Genomic DNA, 19,924 nt, shown 5'->3' with positions numbered 1-19,924 from the left:
TCAGTGCCGTGGCCCAGTAGGCAAAGTGGTGCTCGCACCACTCTGAGGCTGGACTCAGAACTCTTTTCCAGCGTGACTTTTCGGTGGGGTGCCGCCCCTCTCCGGAGCCGAGCACCATACCCAGCGCGGGCCCGGCGCCGCCTCAGCTGCACTGCGGCGCGGAGGGGGGCGCGCGCACGCCCCGCGCGGTTCGAATCCCAGCAGCCAACCGGCGGCCGGCGGAGCGCCGGAGCTGACCAATCACAGCCGTCAGGCGGCCCGCGGAGGCTATAAAAGGAGGCGGAGCGGGGTGGGGAAGGCGGGTGTGGCCGGCGGTGCGGGAGAGGCGCAAGATGGCGGAAGGGGACAACAACAGCGTCTACCAGCTGGTGAGGGCGGGCGGCCGCTCGGGCCTGCTGGGGGCGGCGGCGGAGGCAGAGGCAGACCCGCTCTGCTCTGCTCTGTCCTGTCCTACCCGTAGCGGTGGCTGGCGGGGTCCGCTCGGCCCCGCGCTGTGTGACGCGGTTCGGCCCTGGGGGTTCGGTGTGGGGCGGCTGCTGCGGGAGCGGGCCCGGGGCGCGGGAGCGGCGGCTGCGCTGCTGCTCGCGGGCCGGAGCCCCCAGCAGCGCTTGGCGTTGCGTGATCTGCGGCGGTTACCCCGACTGTGTCTGTCTGTGTCAGTCTGTCCGTGTCCGTGTGTGTCTGTTTGTGTGTGTGCAGCCTCCCGCTGCGGGACCGAGCGCCGCAGCGATCCCGGAGAGCGGCAGGCGTTGAGTGATTCAGCTTAACTAAACGTGCCAAGATATGCTTGAATAGTTAAATAAACACAAGGCTGTATATATAGTGATGCCTCAGTTGGTAAGCGGCTGCCGTGGGAAATGGGGAAATCGCAGTAAAAACCTGTGAAGGGGCAGAGGCTGGAGGCGTTCGAGCTCTGCGGTGCTGCACACCCAGACTGGGCACAGGGAGCAGCTCCAGGAGCTCCGAGCTTGGAGGGAGGCTCTGGAGTCTGTAGAAAGTCCACGAGCTGTGTTGTGCTTGTTATTCTGGTGGCGTCGGAGTTCTCATTGGAATTAAGTGTAGCACATAGCTGGGAGCGAAACCTGTTCTGTTAGCTCTGCACGGCTGACGTGCGTGTCTTCATGGCTTTTCACCTCTTACAGCTCGGGCAGCAATCGGTTCTGTTCACGGTTTACCTGAGTTCTGTAATCTCTGAAATGCCATCTCCCACTGAGGGGAGACTGTTAAGCTCTGTTAAATGTGGAACACCTCAGGTGAACTGCTTAACAAGCTGATGGCAGCACAGGTGGGGCCTCCTTGCAGGAGGGGTGTAGCGGGGAATGTAGGAATCACATAGGAAGTGGAGTTGAAAGGCTCTCTTGGGCAGCTTGTGGGAGAACTTGCTGTCCAGATGTGATCAGTTGGATAGCTTTACTGTGGATTCTGAGTCTTTATCCATATTCCTCATAATAAACTGGCGTTGGACAGCAGCCAGAAAGCTTCAGTTTAATGTAGTAGAGTTGTCTTGGAAAATACATTTATTTTTAAACAGTTCTCATATTACAGTTTTCCAGTCGTTGACACTGAAAACTTGAGAGGCTTTAAAACCTGACATTTTACTAATCTGGAGGGATGGGGTATGGTAAATGGGAGATTAGGGGAAAAATCTGGGAGGAGGAATTGTTTGGCCTATACATGCTGCTAGGATCTTAACTATTTAAAGGCATCACTGCTACAATGTCACAACTTAGTACCAAACTCACAGTATTATTACTAACATAATTACTCAGAAAGATCTGTGTCTGGGATCTTTAATTATTACACTGGGGGTTTTTTTAGCTACTTCGGTGTGGGAATTAATTTGATAATCTGGTTAGTTAAAGGAGTTTTCTTTTCTTTTTGTGTAGGCAGCTGAAACTGCAAGCTTGGAAGAGCAGTTGCAAGGATGGGGAGAAGTGATTCTGATGACCGATAAAGTTCTGCGCTGGGAGCGAGCCTGGTTTCCTCTGGCACTGATGAGTGTTGTTTCCTTCTCCTTCCTGTGAGTCCCTTCTGGAGGGAGCCTGCAACATCATTGCATCTTCATGGCTGGGACCAAGCCTATTAAGAAAATTAGTAGGACATCTGGAGAAGTCTGATAGAAAGGCTTTTACTCTAGGTTCTTTTTCTTAAAATGTGTGAACTTTGTTGGAAATTAAAAACAGAAGTAGTGAAAGCGGGAAGTAACATGATTCACATCCTGCTCAGAATGGTTTCTGCAAAAGCTGTTTGCCAGCAGTAGTTGCTGGGGTTTTTCCTGTGCTCAGCTGAATGTTCTTCAGTGGTGCATTCATGTTCTGCCCTCATTCTTTGTCCTCTGATTCTTGGTCAGATCCCATGATCTCCTTTGGTTCCCCCCCACACCACCAGCAGTATCCTTACAGAAAGCTTGTTTCCAGTGAGCACAATATCCTACGCTGACTCTTTGCTGTGGGTTCAGGATCAGTTCAGGGTTTTTTTGCACAGCTAGGGTTTTTTAATATTCTCTGTCATGTCTTTTGAGAAGAGAGAAAAGGGAAGACTGCAGGTAACTCCAGTCAGCAGGGTGGAAGGAATGTTGCCTGTCTGATTGGAGGTGCTGGAGGCACTTGAATGTGCCTTTATGTAACATGGTAGTGAAGATGACCTGACTGCCTTGCACAGACAGCTGTTTGTGCCAGCTCTGCAGTTTGCCAGCTCTATCTATTCCTTCGATAAGGAGAGAAATTACAAAAATAAATGTTCAACCAGGTGAGGCAGGGAGAATTCTTTTGGTGAATGTAATTTTTTTGCTTTTAGGGGAGATGAGGAAGGTGGAAATCAAATGGAAAGTGAAACATAACTTTTAAAATAAGTAATTGTGTGAAGTTAAGGGTATTCTGTTATAAATTCTGTGATTATAGCAGGGAAGATCTTTTGCTGAGTAATGCTTTGTGGAAATGCAGAACTACTTGAGTTTCTGAACTCAGTAAAATGACCTTGAACACTCAGCACAGTGTCACTGTGCAGATGTACAGAACACTTGGCCCTGCAGTAGCACTCTGCAGATGTACAGAACAGCCCCACCGTGGGTTGGGTCATTTCTTTGCTTTTACTGTTTCACTTTTCAGGAAGTTCTGTGAAGTGCAGTTGCATAGCAGAGGGCCCAGCTGGGTGTTATCAGACACTTAGGAGATCAGCTGGTTCTTATCCAGTTGCCCTTCTGCTGTGTTTGAGTGATGGCAGACTGAATATGGAGAATGCAGCACTGCTTTAAGTGGAGATTGATGGCCAGAACAGGTTTGGCTGGCTCTCCCAGGAGAGACAGAGCAAATGACAGCCTCTAGTGGATCTGAATTCTGTGACTTGAGCAACAAAATTAGAGCTTTTACTCTACCTGGTTATTTCATATGTTCACTCATCATCATTCCTCAATCAATGTTAAGTTCACTGTTGGTCAATTTCTGAGAGAATAATAATGATGAAATTTTACTTCTACTGAACTTTGTACCTTATTTGCTTGTAGCATATTATCTGGTATATTAAGAGAAAAAGGCATTTTTTGTAATTTTTTTTGAGGTTAAGGAAGAGATAGGTCTGCTGTTGGAAGCTCTGAGCCAGTCTGAAGAGGTGACCAAGCATGTCTAGTATTTAGCAGTTTGCGTACTCAGAAATAATTTCTCTTCTTTCTGCAGGATGATCTACTATTTGGACCCATCAGTTCTCTCAGGTGTCTCCTGTTTGGTTATGTTCCTCTGTTTGGCTGATTACCTGGTTCCTGCTCTTGCTCCTCGAATCTTTGGCTCTAATAAGTGGTGAGGAAAGCTTCAATTGAAAGTTCATTGAGTTGTAATTATGATTTCTATCAAAATGGATATCTGATTTGTGGGCATCAAATAGTTACTTTGTAGAGTCCTTGTAGTAAGAAATCAGCAATCTCTGTAATACATGAAATGAGGACATGTAGCAACATGTTCTTCATTCTTTTTCTGGAAGATTACTACTACAACATACCTTTATTGTTCCTTCTCTTCTAGAAAAATCAGATTGTTTTTTAAGAAGTAGGCACATTCTTTGACTCTCCATTAAGGAGAGTAGTTAGCAGGCTAGTTAGTTCTGCTAGATTAGTTTTTAGTAATAAATGGATAATGTATACTGAAAAGTGAAATTGTGTGTTTGGAAAAAACAGTAGTAAATGTGATAAAAAAAGAGAGTAATGCAGAGAGTATGAATGTGATTGTGATTGAAACAGATTTGAAAAAGGCAAGGCTTGTATAAAAGCAGTAACTTGAAGAAGAACCTAATTTGAACAACATTTTGAGTTAAAGGTGAATTCTAGTGTATCTGCTTTAGGATGTCTAATGGATAAATGTTTTCATGTAGATAAGCATTATTTATGTGTCTCACACTGGTATCAGATTAAGGTCAGGGAGTGAATTAAATTAACAGTCAGCATACAGGAAAATTAGATGGGCACTTCCTTGCATTGCTCAGTAAGGTTGAAGCTAAGCAAAGCAAATGCTAGCATAAGCACTGGGTACATTTTTACTGCTGGAAAAATGCCAAGGGGGGTTTTTTAAACAATTTTAAATTAAATCTTGAATTCATATTCTGGCTTTTTTCCCTTCCTTTAATAAAAGGACCACGGAACAGCAGCAAAGGTTTCACGAGATTTGCGGCAATTTGGTGAAATGTCGCCGCCGCATTGTTGGCTGGTGGAAGCGCCTCTTCACTCTGAAGGAAGAAAAGCCTAAGATGGTACTGAGTTCTAGGAATTAATCTCTGTTGTCTTAAGATTTTGTGTGTTTTATCTTTGTCTGAAGTATTTTAGCAAGGCATGTGCCTGAATGACCTGGTATTCCAGATGAACAGCTGGCACTTCTGGCTGTGGTTTGGTACTGGTCACACATTTATTCAGATCTGGAGTGGTAAGATACAAAACTTAAAAACTTGCAGTTCTATGTAGTTTAGGAGCATACCCTTGATAATAAGATAAAGGAAGACTGGATTTCTCTGGATAGGTAAATTTCTGGAAACAAGCTGTTTCCAGTGTTTGCACAAACTGTCCGAAAACTTGGATCTTCAGTAGTGTGTCAGCTGGTACATGAGGTACTGAGCCACTGCCCCAAAACCAGCTGTGGGTGCAGCATTGGGGATGGCACAGTCTGGCACTAAGGGATACCTGAGCAAAGAATGTTGATGGCCAGCTGATGGTCTGAAAATAAGTGAGAATAGACAATTACAGATCCTGTAATCTCAATTTTACATGCATGGGCATAGGTACCATGTGTGGAAGAGCCAGAAAGCTTCACGTTAGTTTGAAATGTTGAAGTGCTGCCAAACACTGAAGGGAAGGGAGAATCCCTAACAGGTCTGTAGTAACTCTTCCCTTTTCACTTCTAGTATTTCATGACCATGGTCTTCACTCTTGCTGTGGTTGCCTGGATTGGACAGCAAGTTCACAATCTCTTTCTGACCTACCTTATTGGTAAGTGTGGGCATGCAAAACACAAAGAGCTCTTTTGTTAGCTGTCTGAAATGGATTGAGACTGGTAGAAGTAATTTTTGGTTAAGTGTGGTGGGGTGTTTTTGTTGCAGGGTTATGTTTTTCTCTTTTCAAGCAATTAATGGGGCTTAAGGGAAGCAAAGAATTGCAGAGTGACAGAAGCTGACTAAGGGTGTATTAATGATTTTTTTTTTCTCCTCCTCCTCTTTAGTAAGCTTCTTGTTACTCTTTCCTGGACTAAACCAACATGGGATCATCACAAAGTACATTGGAATGGCGAAAAGGGAGATCAACAAACTTCTCAAGCACAAGGAAAAGAAAAATGAATGAAGGCTTAAGTGCTGTTCACTCTAGTAGAAGGTTTTCTTGGGAACAGTTTTGAGAATTAATGTATAATTAAGACAATAGAACTTGTATTGCTCACTGACTTTTTTTTTAATTGGCTCCCTGATGAAGTGAAAAAGTCATTCCACAGCTGCTGTGGGTTTGTCTCTTGCTGTGCTGAGTAGGGTTCTGCAGCCTGGAGCTGATCCTGTCTGAGACATCCTCTTCTTTGATGCATGGAGCTTGTTAAGTGTCTTCATCAAACAGACCCTGGGCATAACTGCCCCAACAGCAGAGCTGTAATGCCTGATAGTATTTCTGTGACTGTGTTAGATTTGCTGATCATTAATTGTGGCTACAGCAAGTGTGAGAGGCAGTCCTGAAGGCTGATGCTTCTTGGAGGCTTGTTACTACTGATCCTTGTGGCAGGAGGACAATTGGAGTGAGAATGGCCATGGCTGAGGGTGCACATCCAGAATGGGGGCAGAAGGTTCCATTGTTTCACTGAACCTCTTTGCTTCTTGTGGCTGCGTGTACCTGAGAATGTGTGGAGTAGGGATCTGGAATATATAAATTTGTAGTTCAGTTATTTAGCTGTTGTGTAAACTCATTGCACTGAGACTGTAGAAAATGAGTGAGGGTGTGTGTAACCTTAAGAGCTGATTGTTCTGGAAACTGTTGTTGTCATGGAGCCTTGTAGCACGTTTGGTTTTATGAATGTTTGTCTGTATACAAAATCACTCTGACTATGCTGAGTTTGACTCTGTAAATAAGCCTGAATTGTTTGTGCTTTTCTATGATCTCTCCCTCCTTTTTTAAAACTGAACTGTTTTTCTTTAAAAAGCTAAAACCTGTGTTAATGTTTTAAAAGTTTACTGTTTTAAATGAACTCTCTTCAGTGTCTATTGTAACTGTTGAATAGGTAAATACAGACTAAAGAGAAACTACTTGAAGACTGGCTCCTCATCAATGTCCAGAGAAGGGTGTCAGTGCATTTTTTCAGTGTAGCAGGAGATGTGGGAAGGGTTGAGGGAGTGCCGTGCTGAAGGGCACAGCCTGTCGGTGGGGGAGATACTGGGTGTGCCCAGCCGAGGGGTGACAGCGACATGGCGCGGTGTCCCCCCCAGCCTTGTTCCCGGCAGTGGAGAGCCTGACACCGGCTTGGGTGCTGCTGTCACAGTGTGTCCCTTCGGAGTGCGAGCTCAGTACGGATACGGCCCATTCCTCAGCGGGGGCCGTGCTCCCCGCAACCCTGTGTCGCGGTGTCCCCGCTCCCCTCTCCCGGGCCGGGGGCTCAGCTGCGCACTCTACTCGGCGGAGCGCAGCTTTTTGTCCCTCGCGCCCCGCCGTACGCGAGCGAAGCGTCCCCGTTCCCATGGCAGCCGGGCGGCGGCGTCGCTCCGGATGTGCGTCGCGCGGCCTCGGCCAATGGGGAAGGCCAAGCCTGTGAGGCGAAGTCTCGCGATATCTCCGCCCACCGATGGCCCTCCCATCAGCCCGCGCGGCCCGGCCTCTTCCTTTTCCGCCATCGCGCTCTCGGTGAGTGGCGCCGGAGCCGCGGGCGCGCCGCATCCGCCCCGTCCCGGCGCCATCCGCGCCCCGCGCCCGCCCCGCCCGTGCCGTCGCGGGCAGCGGGCACCGCGCCACCCGCCTGGCCCGGTTTGAGCCGCCGGCACCGGCCCTGGCGCCGTCCGGAGCCCCCGGAACGCGGGCTGGGGGGCGGCTCCTCCCGCCGATGGCCCCGCGCTCTTCAGCGATGCGCGGCGGGAAGCGGGAGCGGCGGCCGGGCCCGGGCTGGAGCTCTGGGCGGCTGGGCCGGGCAGGGCGCGTTGCAGCCGCGGAGCCGGTGCTCTGTAGGGCGTGCGGATCGTGCGGCGGGGCCAGGGAAGAGGTAGCGGAGCGCGGGGAGCGGGCGCGGTCGGGGCCCCGGGAGGAGGCGGCCCCGGCGCGGGGGGCTGGCGGCCCTCACGGGAGGCGGGAGTTGGCTGGCGCTGTGCTGGTGGCTCGGTGGTGAAAGTCCTCGTGTGCCAGAGGACCTGCCCCGGTGCCCGGGGACGGCTCTGGACACGTTGCTGGCAGCGCCCGGGCTCTGTCGGAGCGGGGGCAGTGCCAAGTCATCCTTGCCGGGCTGGGGCCGCTCCAAGGCTCCGAGAGCTGCTGCCGGCTTTCCTTTGCGAAGCGTTGTGTTTGTGCGTCCTGCAGGTTTTTTGCAGATCAGTAAGCCAAGTAGCATCTGTTGATTTAATACCACGTAGGATCTAGTTATTGCCCAGGATTCGTACTGTGCAGTTGGGTGTTAGTTGGGTTTTAAGGGCAAACTGATTTACCTGAGGAGCTGTCACAGTGCTGACATGGTGTCTGGATGGTGGTTTTGGAATCGCGTGTGTGCTTTGATAAAGCCGAATTTAACTGTGTCAGGTTTCCTGACGTGTTATGGTAGAGGTGACTCTTGGTCACAGCTGAGCGTGTGACTCGGTTCGCTTCTTTAGCTTGAGAGTGCTTTTTAAGGTTTAACGCAAATTTCGGTCAGTGTTGGATCTTTTCGATGTAAACGTAGCCCTGAGAGCAGCGCTGCTCGGCGTGTCTGTGCCGAGGGGCCGGTGCAGTAACTGCTGCCCTCCTGCAGGCACCATGGTGCGGATGAACGTTCTGGCCGATGCTCTCAAAAGCATCAACAATGCAGAGAAGCGCGGCAAGCGCCAGGTGCTCATCCGGCCGTGCTCCAAGGTGATCGTCCGCTTCCTCACCGTCATGATGAAGCACGGTAAGTCCCGGCCCTGCTCCCCTGGGTGTCCGTGGGTGCTGCTGGGGTAAAAGAAGTAAATCGGGGTGCTTGAAGTAGTTTGGTGCAACATAGTTAATTAGTTGTGTTATTGTAGCTAAGTGTTGTGTGTGTCTCTGTCTGCTGGTCTGCTGCAGGTTACATTGGTGAATTCGAGATAATTGATGATCACAGAGCTGGGAAGATTGTTGTCAACCTCACAGGCAGACTCAACAAGGTAGGATTTGTCTTCCTGAATTCAGTTCTCTAAAGAAGTGTTTAAATTAGACTTTTTTTTTAACTTTATGTTTGTCTGCTCCATTTCTAAAAGAACTTCTTGTAGAGGAGCTGGTATCTGTTGAATCCATGTAAATAAGAGTAGCATTGATGTTATCAGTTGAAAGGGTGGTTAATTGGTCTGGATTCAAAGTGGTATGGGTCACTAGTTATATTTCTTTTAAACTCTGACTGTGTAAGATATGCTTCCAGGGAAGTCTGCTTGCAAGTGCTATGTATTTTTCTCCATTCAAAGGCTTTTTGGCTACCTAGTGCTTTCTCAGTTTATTTGATATTTAAGCTATCTGGAAGACTTGTCTTAAGAGATAAGGGCTGAGTTGGTTTCCAGTTGGTGTCTGATAGCTGCAGATATGGAGAAGACAGATCTTTCTCCTGCTGCCAGGTGGGCTTTGCTTGCAGTGAGGAAAATTGAATGTTACATTAAGTGGTGCCTGTGAGGTTCCTGGGGCATATGAGGCATTCATGAGTGTTTTGGAAATTCTTAAATGCTTATGTCTCAAACTACTGTGTAGTTCTGTGTGACTTGCTGTACATCATTGTTTACAGTTAAGCTCATCCAGTGAGAGTTGGCTCTTCAGTAAAGAAATAAAAAATATTTCTTGGTCGGAATATGTTTGGGGCTGTCCTCATGATGAAGATGCCATCTGAAAATTGCAGAGTGTATAAGGCAGATAATGCTGACACCCCCAAGTTACTGTAGTAGTTACAGTAATTACAGTAGACACAGTGTTATGTGTCTGTAATAAAAGTGATGTAGGTCAGGTTTGAGAGTAGTGTTCCTTGAACTCTTCCAGGATGATATGGATCTTCCAGGCTAATGGATATAATGTTTCTCCCAATCACTGCAGTAAGGGAACAGTTGTTTAGTTCAGAAAAATGTGCATAGTGCAGGAAGGTGTGCTTCTGGGTTGGTGTTGGATAATTGTTAAAATAATTGGAACCAGTGAGGTAACTGGTGGTGCTGGTGGTCAGTAATACAATTACCTTGAAAATTCCAGTAACGTGTTAATTTCTTCCTGGTTAAAATCTTCGTGGGTTTCTTTTTTGCTTACCATGTATGATGGTTAGAGGTGGAATATCCCTGAGCAATCCTAGGAATGTTCCTAATGTTACAGTATGCTTTTGTGCTTGCCCCAGCTGTGGGCATTATGTGGCTGGTGTGGCTTCAGCAGCAGTTTAGGGCTGTTCAGGTGAGGAGGAGGAGTGAGGCTGGATGTGAGGTCCTGGTGTAACGGAGTGTGTGTGACAGCACTTGGTAAGGTCCTGCAGGCAGGGAGCTGGGATCACACATCTGCAAATCCATAAAGTTCTTCAGTTTGTAATGGAATCCTCTTTTACAGTGTGGTGTAATCAGTCCCAGATTTGATGTGCAGCTGAAGGATTTGGAAAAGTGGCAGAACAACCTGCTGCCTTCCCGTCAGTTTGGGTGAGTATGAGGAAGGGTCAAATGTGTGTTTAGTGTAAAAATGTTACACTCACAAACTGCCTGAGTTAGACTCACATGGCAACTTTTCCTCTGATAGCCTGGAGTTAAATTCTAGTGTAAAAATGCATCCTCCATATAAATGCCCTTTTAAACCAGCTTTACAGGGGCACTGCTAAGCAAGGATCTGTTTCTGTTTGGCTTTGGTAAAATCCTTGTTTCACCATTTCACAGTTTAATGGAAAGTAGGACTTTTCTCATACTTGTTTTGGTTTTATGAATGGCTGCTCTTAAATGAGGAAGGATTTATGTAAGTTACCAGGCCAGTGAAAATAAATTGTGCTACTTGAATTCACATGTCCAGACTGTGTGCAAGTTAATCAGATATGAAGTGATATGGAACTTGGAGTCTCTGTTGAATGAACCTCCACAACATAGGAAATCTTATGTGCAATGTACCATTTCTTCACAAAGTGTATGGAATTGAGAGCTGTAATTCCCAGTGCACCAGGATGGCAGAACTGGAAGAGTCTCCAGGGCCTGAGCTAGTGTGTCCCATCAAAAGAAGGATTGACTAACAGTTCTGTGCTGTTTCTGTTCTTAAAGCTTCAGCAGTAGCTCCTGCTTCAGCTGACCCTGTGTAGCTACTCTGTTGTCATTGGGGGTTTTAAGAGTATTTAGAGTTGTGGGACAGGAGGTTCTCAGACATGGAGGTGTGTTGGTAATGCAGATGCTGGCATTAGCAGTGGCAGCTGCTGCAGGTGGAGATGCTGCCCTGCACCAGGCAGTGTTCAGCACTGAGGCAGAGATGCCAGCTGAGGAGCTGTCTGGTACTGTGGCACCTCTGCCTGCACTGGGGAGCAGCATCTGTGGAGGATAGAAATGGACTTGGGCTAGAAACCTGTCCATTGCCCAGTGGGAATATGCAGGGAAAGAGGCAAATAGTTAAAAACAGAAGTCTGTCAGTGCCCTGTGTGTGCTGCAGAGCTGTGCTCGTGAGAGGAGCTGCTTTGCACTGCTGATAATCAGTCTCACTGTGTTGGACCTGTTACAGGAACAGGCCTTGCTGTTTGTGACACAGATGAAGGTGGTGCTGTCAGCTCTGCAGCAGCCTGGAGCAGGGAGATAAACTGAACATTTGCTCTCTCTTGGCAGGTATATTGTCCTGACAACCTCAGCTGGCATCATGGACCATGAGGAGGCGAGACGAAAACACACAGGAGGCAAAATCCTGGGATTCTTTTTCTAAAACTTGTAAAAAAAGAGGATACTAATAAATTGTTCAAATGGACTCTGGTGTTTCCAGTGGGTATTTTAATGACCTCAGACACTGCTTGTGACAGTTCTTCAGTAGTGCTGGAGGCCCAGCTTCACTTCAAATGATGTTTGGGTTCCACACCATCCCTGGTCACAGTTCTATTTCTGTTAATGATATAATGGTACTTCTGAAAGTTTCCACAGGAGTGGCATTTTGGGGTCACTGTACAGGAGAGCCTCAGCAGGGGAGCTCTAATGCTAAACTAAGGCTAATCCCAGCTGTCCTGCTTGGGCTCACCTCGCAGGTGGTCAGTACATGTCTCTGCAGTTACCTGTGTGTGATTCTAGAGTTTCACCTTTTGCCTCAATTATAGAAGATGCCTTGCCAGAAGGTGCTTCCTGTTTATGGTCAGAAAAGTTGTGGGATGTGGGATTCTGGAATAATTAAAATGGTTGAAGTTTTGATTTCAGATCGCAGACTTGTTCCACATTATATGGTGAAAGGAGTAACTGAGGTTAGGAGGTGAATAATTCTTTTCCTTCAAATTTTTACTTTGAAAGTGTTTTGAAACCCCAGAATTTTGGGTAGAGTTGTTCTGTGCAGCTGCTTTGTGTGTTGGCACAAAGAAACAACTGTTTGGGATTTCTTTACATTTTCAGAGTGAGGAAATAAGGTTGTCTGAACCTATAGGTAGGGAATTTTAGTATTGAATGAGCTTGTTTTCTTCAGGCACATGACAGCACAGTGTCCTTGATGCAGAGAAATCAGATGTGTTTCAAGGCAGTACATGGACCAGTACATCTTGGTAGAGGATGGGCAGCAAGCTGGGCTGATTGCATTGTCCTCCATCAACAGCTGGAACTGCCCTGCCTTGTTTCATTTTGTTTGGAGTCTTACCAAGAAGAAGCCTTTGGAGATGTAGCAAGTGTTTCAACACTAAACTAGCTGGTGAAATTTGTGATTCCGATACAAACAGTTGGAAACCAAGTTTTCCTGCTTGGTGATACATCCTCATGCCCACCATGTACAGTTGCTTGGGCTGGAAGTGTCCTGCCTTGAAGGTGATACTTCATCACAGACCTCGGCATGGAAGGGGCTCTTCAGGCACGGAGTGAGCTCAATAACTGTAACCTCTCTTGGTTCAGTCTGTTACTCTTCATGGAGGAAAGGAGAAGGTGATACTATTAAGTAGAAGGTCTTTACTCTGGGCAGACTCTGCAGTGTCACTGATGTGGTTGGTGCTTCCCAAGGAAGGTGAGAGCCAGCAGAACTCTGAGAATGCTCACAGGAGATGTGGTGGCAGCAGCACCCTGACCTGAGCCTGGCTGAGAAGAGCAGGGGCACAGATTAAAGCTGGTTTACCTGCTGGGTCACAGCTGTGGTGGATTGGAGACAGCGTCAAAACATTCAAATGGCATCACTGGTTCTCAGTTTGACTGGAAACAAATCTGCTTAGCTGCAGGTTGTACACTGAATTAGAGTAGTTACAAACTCAAGAGTCTTTTTCAGCCCTCACTTGTCAAATGGAGCTATTTAGTGACAGCTGGGGTTTTTCCTATCCTTAATGGGTTTCATTCTGCAGTACCAGGCTCTGACAGCTGAGATTTTGTACTTCTTGCTCAGAGTAACCCTGAAGATTGTATCAAGATTCACTATTTTTTATAAAATCTGTGCTGGAGCTGCCCTGCCTGCAGCCCCTTCCTGCTGCCCCCCTGCTCACAGCCACGTGTCAGCATCAGAGTCCAGTCCCAGGAGCACAGTGGGGTCAGAACTGAATTTGGTTGTGAAAATGAGTAAATTGGATACATCTGGGAGAGGGTTGGTGATGCCCCTGCGAGGTACAGCCCAGTCTCACCTTGCAGCCAGATCAGTATTTTGGGGTGCCCTGCTCCTTATGCCATGGCTAAGGAAGAGGATGAAGGGTGTTCAAACGAGCTGCCCGCTGTGGTTCCAAACGCCGATTTGCTGGTGCCTGAGAAGGTGTCAGCAGAGGGCAGCAGCCGACCTGCAGTCACTGGAGGTGGAGAGGAGTATCCTGGCTTCTGTGCCCTGATCCACAATGAGAGTTTTCTCTGCCTTTGATGCTTTGAGCCTACTTTAAGGTAATACTGGAGGTGAGATTAAGTGTGGATCTTCAAAATACTGCAGCAGGCTAAGGAGCCTGGTGTGTGACAGTGGCTTGATTGGAAATGCTCGTTTTTCTACTCATCCTTTTTTCTAATGCTATTTAGCTAATTTAGATTTAAGACGAGGCTATATCCTACTGCCTATTAATGTAAGGATCCATCTGTCAGTAAGTACCTGGGTGGATTTAACCACAGTTTAGTCTGGAGAACTGTTCTAGTGAAGTCAGGGGCTTGCAGAGGCTGGTGGCCTCCCTTTTTGTTCATGCCTCTGATGTTTTCTCTGCTCAGGTGCTGCTCTTGTATTATTAATGCAGTAATGGGCTGTAATTATCCTGATCCTCAGGACAGCCCATCTGATCAGGCATGTGATGGGGTTGGGAACAGTGATGCTGTTGGTACATTTGTGCTGGAGCAGGAATTAAGTTCCTAGAGTAGTTTAGTTACGTATTGTGAGGCTTTTATCTGCTGCTGCTGCACTTAATCATTGTGTATGCATTCCTGTGGCACTGTCTGCTTTTGGACAAGGTGCTCTAGCAGGGTATGTGACCCCCTCCCTCCCCAGCTTTCAGACTGCTTTTTAAACAGATTGGGGATAAATCTGTGTGAGGGCCATGGAAATGGAGACCATTCCTGCCACTCTGTAATCCATTGCTATTTCCTCTTGGAGTTTTATAATTTATGACTAGGGGTTGATTTGTTTAATATTTTATTCACTTGATTTATTGTTCCCACTATGTGAACAAACCATGCTACACATTCTCCAGAAAACTTTTTCTCTAGGAGCTTGCAATGCCCTGCCTGTCATCCCTAGATGTCTCTCTTGCCTTAATGTAAGAAAATATGGAAAAGACAAAAGTACTGAAATACTTGGTATGTGATTCTGGATAGAAATGTGTATGTGCAGCACTCCTCCATCTTCACCTCCCCATTAGCTTAGAGTGGGATTGGCCCCTTCATTTGTGGGGAAGAAACGTGGCACAGCCATTCTTGTGTTTCCCTGACGCAAGTTAACTCTGCTTTCAGCTGGACCAGGCTGTAAGCAGGAAGGGGCAAGGTTGTATCTGGGAGTAGGGGAAAAGTAAGTAGGTGATGGATGAGTTAAAGAAAAGCTGCAGCCGAAGCCCACCTCTGGGCACTGTCTTAGTGGAGCTCAGTTTGTGTTTGGTCCTCTGCTGTTTGTGCCAGTTTGAAAAGCAAATCCAGGAACATCAATGACAACTTTAGGTTTTCAGTATCTTTACAAATCAGGCCTTTAACCATAAGAATGAAAAAGAAGGAGAGAAATTAAAGGTTATTTTTTCCTTTTCTCCCTACCCCTCTGCAATTCACATGGGTGCTTGTCTCCTCACTTGCAGTAACATGCCCAGCTGTATTCTTGCATAACAGGATCCTCAGCACATGATCCCTGTGTCTGTGTGGGCAGGTAATCAGCTCTGGCCCTCCTTCAGTCCTTGGGATTTCTTCCTTAGGGCAGCAACATTAGCCCCTCAGTTAAGCATCTGCCCTGCTCAAGTTTGAAACCATTTGTACGTCACTGGGGAGGCTGTGGGTGTCAGAACTGACTGCACACCTCGTGGTGTTTGTGCTGGGACCTGTGTTCTGTTCAGGATGGGCTCATGGGTCTAACCCTCTTGGGCAGAAGCCAAAGCCTTGCTTGTTTTTCGTGACTGGAGGTGATTTCTGGCTCAGTTCTATTTCCAGTTGACAGTCCAGCCCAGGTAGCAGGAGTTGGGGTTTTATGTGAAGCCTTGTGCAGTGTGTGTTACATCAGGGGAAAGAGGAGATGTGTGCATAGGGCCACTGAATTCATCTGCAGGCAGGTGTTTGCTCTGGGAGGGAAGCAAAAATCAGGAGACTATTTTTAGCTCTGAAATACTTTTCTTGAATGACATTCAGTCCTTGCCAGCCTTTGATGAGCAGAGAAATAATCCCTGAAGGGAAGAGCCTGAGGTGCCTGGATCTGTGCTGGGCTGCTGGCAGCTCCCAGTGTGGCTGTGGGAGGGCTGAGACAGCTCCTGGGACAGCTCTTGGGCCAGCAGCCACCTGCAGCCACCACCTAACCAGGCACGGGCTGAGAGAGAAGTGCTGGAGTGCAGGAAGGTATCTGAGCATGAACAAAAATGATTCTGAGCCCATTTTCCTGAGAGACCCTGTCCTGTGGAGCAGGATGTGGGGCTGAGAGCCACAAGCCCATGGCTCATCAGGAGTCAGCCCAGGCCCAGGCCAGAGAGCCCATCTTGCAAATTGCTAAATTACAAAGCCAGTGCTGGTAGGTGGTGGCTCCAGAAATAGATACAGAGGTAGCACATAACACTCCCTGATAGCTGAAATAAAAAGAATTAAACTGTACAAAAGTGTGCTTTAATTGCTAACTCTCTCCTGTCTGCTTAAATCACTAGAAATAAAGGTCTCCTCCTTAGTGATGAGCAGTTCCAGGCAGAACAGACGTGATGGGGGAAACATGTTTGGAATAAATACTGATGTGAATGACACTTATTAGCTACAGTGTGGCATATTTATTTCTCTGTAGTTAGCATAATAGCACAGCTTGAAATGAGAAGGGTTCTTTACTTGTGTCTGTGTGTGCGTGCATAAAAATAACAATGGCTTGTTTTGGGCAGAATGCAGATGATTCTGCTGTCTCTGCAATTAGCACTGGTGTTTGGGTGGTGCCAGCTGCTGTGGCACTGAGAGAGGGGCCAGGCATGGCTGTGCTTTGGGCAAACCTTCCCTTCCCTGTGGCAAGCAGGACTATCGTGGGTATTTGACCCCTGAGGAAGGGGAGAGAATGATGGATCTGACTCCATCTTATCAGAAGGCTAATTAATTACTTTATTACACTATATTATTCTATACTGTATTACATTACATCTAAACTGAATCTGCCAAACACTCAACTCTGCACACACTGCACAGAATCTCGTGGCTGTCAGTGACAGTCCCCACACACACACACACACACACCTGGCCCTGACAGGCCAAGGAAACAAAGCACCGTCACTCTGGGTAAACAATCTCCATACTGCATTCTACTTTGGCACAAACACAGGCACAACAAATGATAAGAATTGTATTTCCTTTCTCTGAGGTTCAGAGAATGTGAAACCCAGAAATATTCTTGGGAAGAATTGTGCCTTGCTTTTCTCTGTGAGGAGACACAGGACAGAAAGCAGAGCAGCACAGCTGGCTCCTCTCCCCCCTCAGTGCCTGCCCCTGGTGGCTCTCCTCTCCTTTGGGTGCTGCAGGGCTCCTGCAAGGGCAAAGCAGCTCCTGGCAGGGTGACCACAGCCAGCAGGCTCAGCTGGAACTGTGCCTGGACTGGGAAACATTCTGATTCTCTCCCAGGAATTCAGCCCCAGGTGTGAGGGGGACTGGGTGAAGGCTTCCTTGTCTCCTGAGGAGCCAGGTGGGGAAAAGGCTGGCTGCTGGCATGTGCAGGTTACCTTCCCTCCTGCCCGTGGGCACCTGCCCACCTCAGCCATGTCCTGCTGCTCTGTTCCAGGTGCCTGGTGCTGGGTGGTGCTGGCTGTGCCAGGGTCTGGCAGTCCTGCCCCTTCTCCTTCCATGGCTTTGGCATTTCTCACCCCCAGGGATTTCTCACCCCTGCAGTGATTTGAAAAGCACTGAGCAGTTCAGTGAGGGCATCAGACACCACTGCTGCCATATCCTCCCTCCCCAAGGTCCTGGAGCAAGGAGGGAGGGAAAGCTCTGCTGGGAGTCTGTGCTGGGCAGACACTGCCAGCCAGCACAGGGAAAAGCTTGCAAGAGCTCTTGGAGCTCCTTGCAGGAAGCTCCTTGCAAGAGCTTCCAGACAAATCTGGCAGGTGAGTGTTTCAGGGGGCATCATCTTTGTGTTGCTTTGACACAGCAATTTCTCTTCTCTTCTGCATTTGAATGTAAGAATGTGTGGATATGGACAGTCTTGGACCTCTACTGTCCTCCTCCAGCTTTGAGTGAAGGTGTCTGGTGGATTGCACAGCTGCTTGGGGAAGGGGAGACAGGAGGATGGACAGACAGACAAAGGGACTGCTAGAGCCCTCTTTCCTTAAGAAAAGCCATGAGGCATTTCAAAGAAGAAGCCAAGGTGGGCTGTGAGCACTGAGCACTGTCTCAGGAGCCATCTCACCCCTTTTTGTTGAGGGGAATAATTATACTGTGGTAAAAGTATTTACTTGTTAGGTATTTCCCTGCCTTATTGTACTGTATTCTTCCATTGCTGAAATGTGAGATGAAAAACCTGAGAGTAACAAACTTTCTGTTTTAAGCCCACTTGATTGAGTGCTTGGTTCAGAAATACCATAAAAGTGCCAGACCAGAGCTTGAAATATCACATTACCAGGTGTCAGGCTGCTTATAACTTCCACTCTGGGATTGTGGAGGAATTTTTTTCCTGTTGGTCTTTTAATGAAAATGCCAAAGGGGGAAAAACTATTACAAAAAAATAAAAAATGCTGCTTTGATTGAAAATAAAAATGCTGAGGCAGCAGCAACTTTCAGTAGCACTTGCTCTGTTGCATTGCCCTGACAGATTATTTCCCAAGCCTGGGGGATGCTGTGAGGGTCTGCTCTGGGCACAGTCCTGCTGGCTTTGGTTTTGGCAGGGAGAGAAAGCTCTGTGCTGAGGTTACAGTGCTGTGCCAGTGCAGCGATGTGAGAGAGCTCCTGGCACTGCCAGCCTCTGTGCAAGGGCTGGGACAGAGCAGGGAGGGACTTCCACTGCTGGGGGCTCTGAAGGGTGGCTGAAGGAGCAGCTGTCACCTGGGAAAGGTGGCAGGGGAGTGCTGTGGGGCATGAGCACCCAACAGTGGTGCTGGGAAAGAAGGTGGGCAAGGCTAACACTGAGTGCTGCTGGAGAGGAGGGGAGGGCGTCTCTGACTGAAAGGAGGAGGAAGATGCTTAGTCAGAGTTGGAGATCCATGTGGCAGCTCAATAAACCCCCTGGGGTGGAGAAAATGGTGCTCTAGGAGGATAATCTTGGCCAGGTCCAACTCATAGTGACTTTGGGTGGCATCAGTGCCTTTAGTCCTGGCCTTCAGCAGTGTGTCCCTGTCCTTAGGGTTTAAAATGTGACACAGTATGGTAATGTAATGATTCTTCTAAGCTGTATGTAAAAGCTATAGGATTTGTATCTTGTATTAGATTGGTTATTTTGTGCTGTCAAGGATGGAGGTGTCCCAGCCTGTACCCCAGCACTGGAACATGCCCCTGCTGGGAGCTGTGATCCCCTGGCTGTCCTGTGCCTGTCCCTCCTGCCTGGGACACACAAAGAGGTGCTTGAGGACACCAGGAAACCACCTGGGGAGGCCACAGTGCCCCAGAGCAGCCTGCATCAGTGGGGGTTCTGTGCTCCTCTCCAGCTGAGCAGATTGCTCCTCTGGGGCTCCAGAGGCTGGAATCCCTCCCTGCAGGAATGCTGGCACCTTGCACAGCAGGGAAAGGGAAACTCCCAGACGTGGAAACAATCTGCAGCAGTTAAAGCTACACCAAAAGCATCTTGCATGGAAAATCAGACAGAGCAGGAAAAACAGCATTTACCATCAATATAACACAGCTGAAATCTCTTTCTTGGAGATAATCATCTCTGACTCCAGCAGTAAAAATAAAGGACAGAAGGAGCCAGAAAACATGGTCGTGGGAGTGAATCTCGGTGAAATGAAAATTAAAAACACAATGAGAAGCATGGAACAGCCTTGAGTGAAACCAGCTGGCTGCCCAGAACTGCACCCAGGATCCTGTGGGAGGCACAGGGGGTGTGAGGAGCAGCGGGGCTGGGGCTGTGCCAGCGCTCAGCTGGGAGGGCACAGGAGGGGGGGAGAGGAAGATCAGGATCTCAGGGTTCCCTTGCAGCCTGGAGGACATTCAGGTGCTTGTCTTTGGCTCCCAGTGGGAAGGAAAAAGTGATTTCTTCTGTCTGAGGGACAAGGGCTGATCTTGGCTCCTGCCTGGAGCTCTGCCCTGAGCTGTTGCCCTTCCTCAGCAAATCCCCCACGTTTAGGGCTGTGCAAGCCAGACCCATGCAGGGCTCCCAGGCAGTGGAAGGGAAGGTTTCAGCTGGCCCAGAGAGGTAGCACTGCCAGCTGGGCTGACCTCAGAGCAGCCATGGCATCCTTATTGTCCCTGCCATGTGGGACCTATGCAAATCAGAGCCACAAAACTGGGCTCCTCATGTTGTCTCCTCCTTCATTTTTAAGTGCTACAGGAGATGCACAGCCTTTTATCAAAGGATGCCAGTGTCTGATGTGAATATGTATGT

General features: G+C 48.1%; 2 protein-coding genes across 2 annotated transcripts; both read left to right on the top strand.

Moving 5' to 3' along the window:
- The first annotated feature begins 275 nt into the window (after nucleotides 1-275).
- Nucleotides 276-6,753, top strand: ARL6IP1 (ADP ribosylation factor like GTPase 6 interacting protein 1). The gene is made up of 6 exons (XM_009091902.4): nucleotides 276-368; nucleotides 1,887-2,020; nucleotides 3,672-3,791; nucleotides 4,617-4,734; nucleotides 5,380-5,464; nucleotides 5,694-6,753. Exons 1-6 carry the CDS (start codon nucleotides 333-335, stop codon nucleotides 5,810-5,812), a joined length of 612 nt encoding a protein of 203 aa, XP_009090150.1. The 5' UTR covers nucleotides 276-332; the 3' UTR covers nucleotides 5,813-6,753.
- A 448-nt stretch (nucleotides 6,754-7,201) lies between these two features.
- On the top strand, nucleotides 7,202-11,578 carry RPS15A (ribosomal protein S15a). Its single transcript, XM_030229919.2, has 5 exons — nucleotides 7,202-7,345; nucleotides 8,433-8,570; nucleotides 8,726-8,805; nucleotides 10,205-10,290; nucleotides 11,443-11,578. Exons 2-5 carry the CDS (start codon nucleotides 8,438-8,440, stop codon nucleotides 11,534-11,536), a joined length of 393 nt encoding a protein of 130 aa, XP_030085779.1. The 5' UTR covers nucleotides 7,202-7,345; nucleotides 8,433-8,437; the 3' UTR covers nucleotides 11,537-11,578.
- The last annotated feature ends 8,346 nt before the right edge of the window (nucleotides 11,579-19,924 follow it).

This window comes from Serinus canaria, chromosome 14 (assembly GCF_022539315.1).
Source record: "Serinus canaria isolate serCan28SL12 chromosome 14, serCan2020, whole genome shotgun sequence".
NCBI classification, from domain to species: Eukaryota; Metazoa; Chordata; class Aves; order Passeriformes; family Fringillidae; genus Serinus; species Serinus canaria.
This window is presented reverse-complemented; position numbering and strand designations above follow the sequence as displayed.

Excerpts from the sequence above, each read along its gene's own strand:
- ARL6IP1 (XM_009091902.4), top strand. The coding sequence starts at position 333 with ATGGCGGAAGGGGACAACAACAGCGTCTACCAGCTG. Across the intron at positions 2,021-3,671 it reads GTTGTTTCCTTCTCCTTCCT|GATGATCTACTATTTGGACC; the intron begins GTGAGTCCCTTC and ends TTCTTTCTGCAG. Across the intron at positions 4,735-5,379 it reads AGGAAGAAAAGCCTAAGATG|TATTTCATGACCATGGTCTT; the intron begins GTACTGAGTTCT and ends TTTCACTTCTAG.
- RPS15A (XM_030229919.2), top strand. The coding sequence starts at position 8,438 with ATGGTGCGGATGAACGTTCTGGCCGATGCTCTCAAAAGCATCAACAAT. Across the intron at positions 8,806-10,204 it reads TCACAGGCAGACTCAACAAG|TGTGGTGTAATCAGTCCCAG; the intron begins GTAGGATTTGTC and ends CCTCTTTTACAG. Across the intron at positions 10,291-11,442 it reads CTGCCTTCCCGTCAGTTTGG|GTATATTGTCCTGACAACCT; the intron begins GTGAGTATGAGG and ends CTCTCTTGGCAG.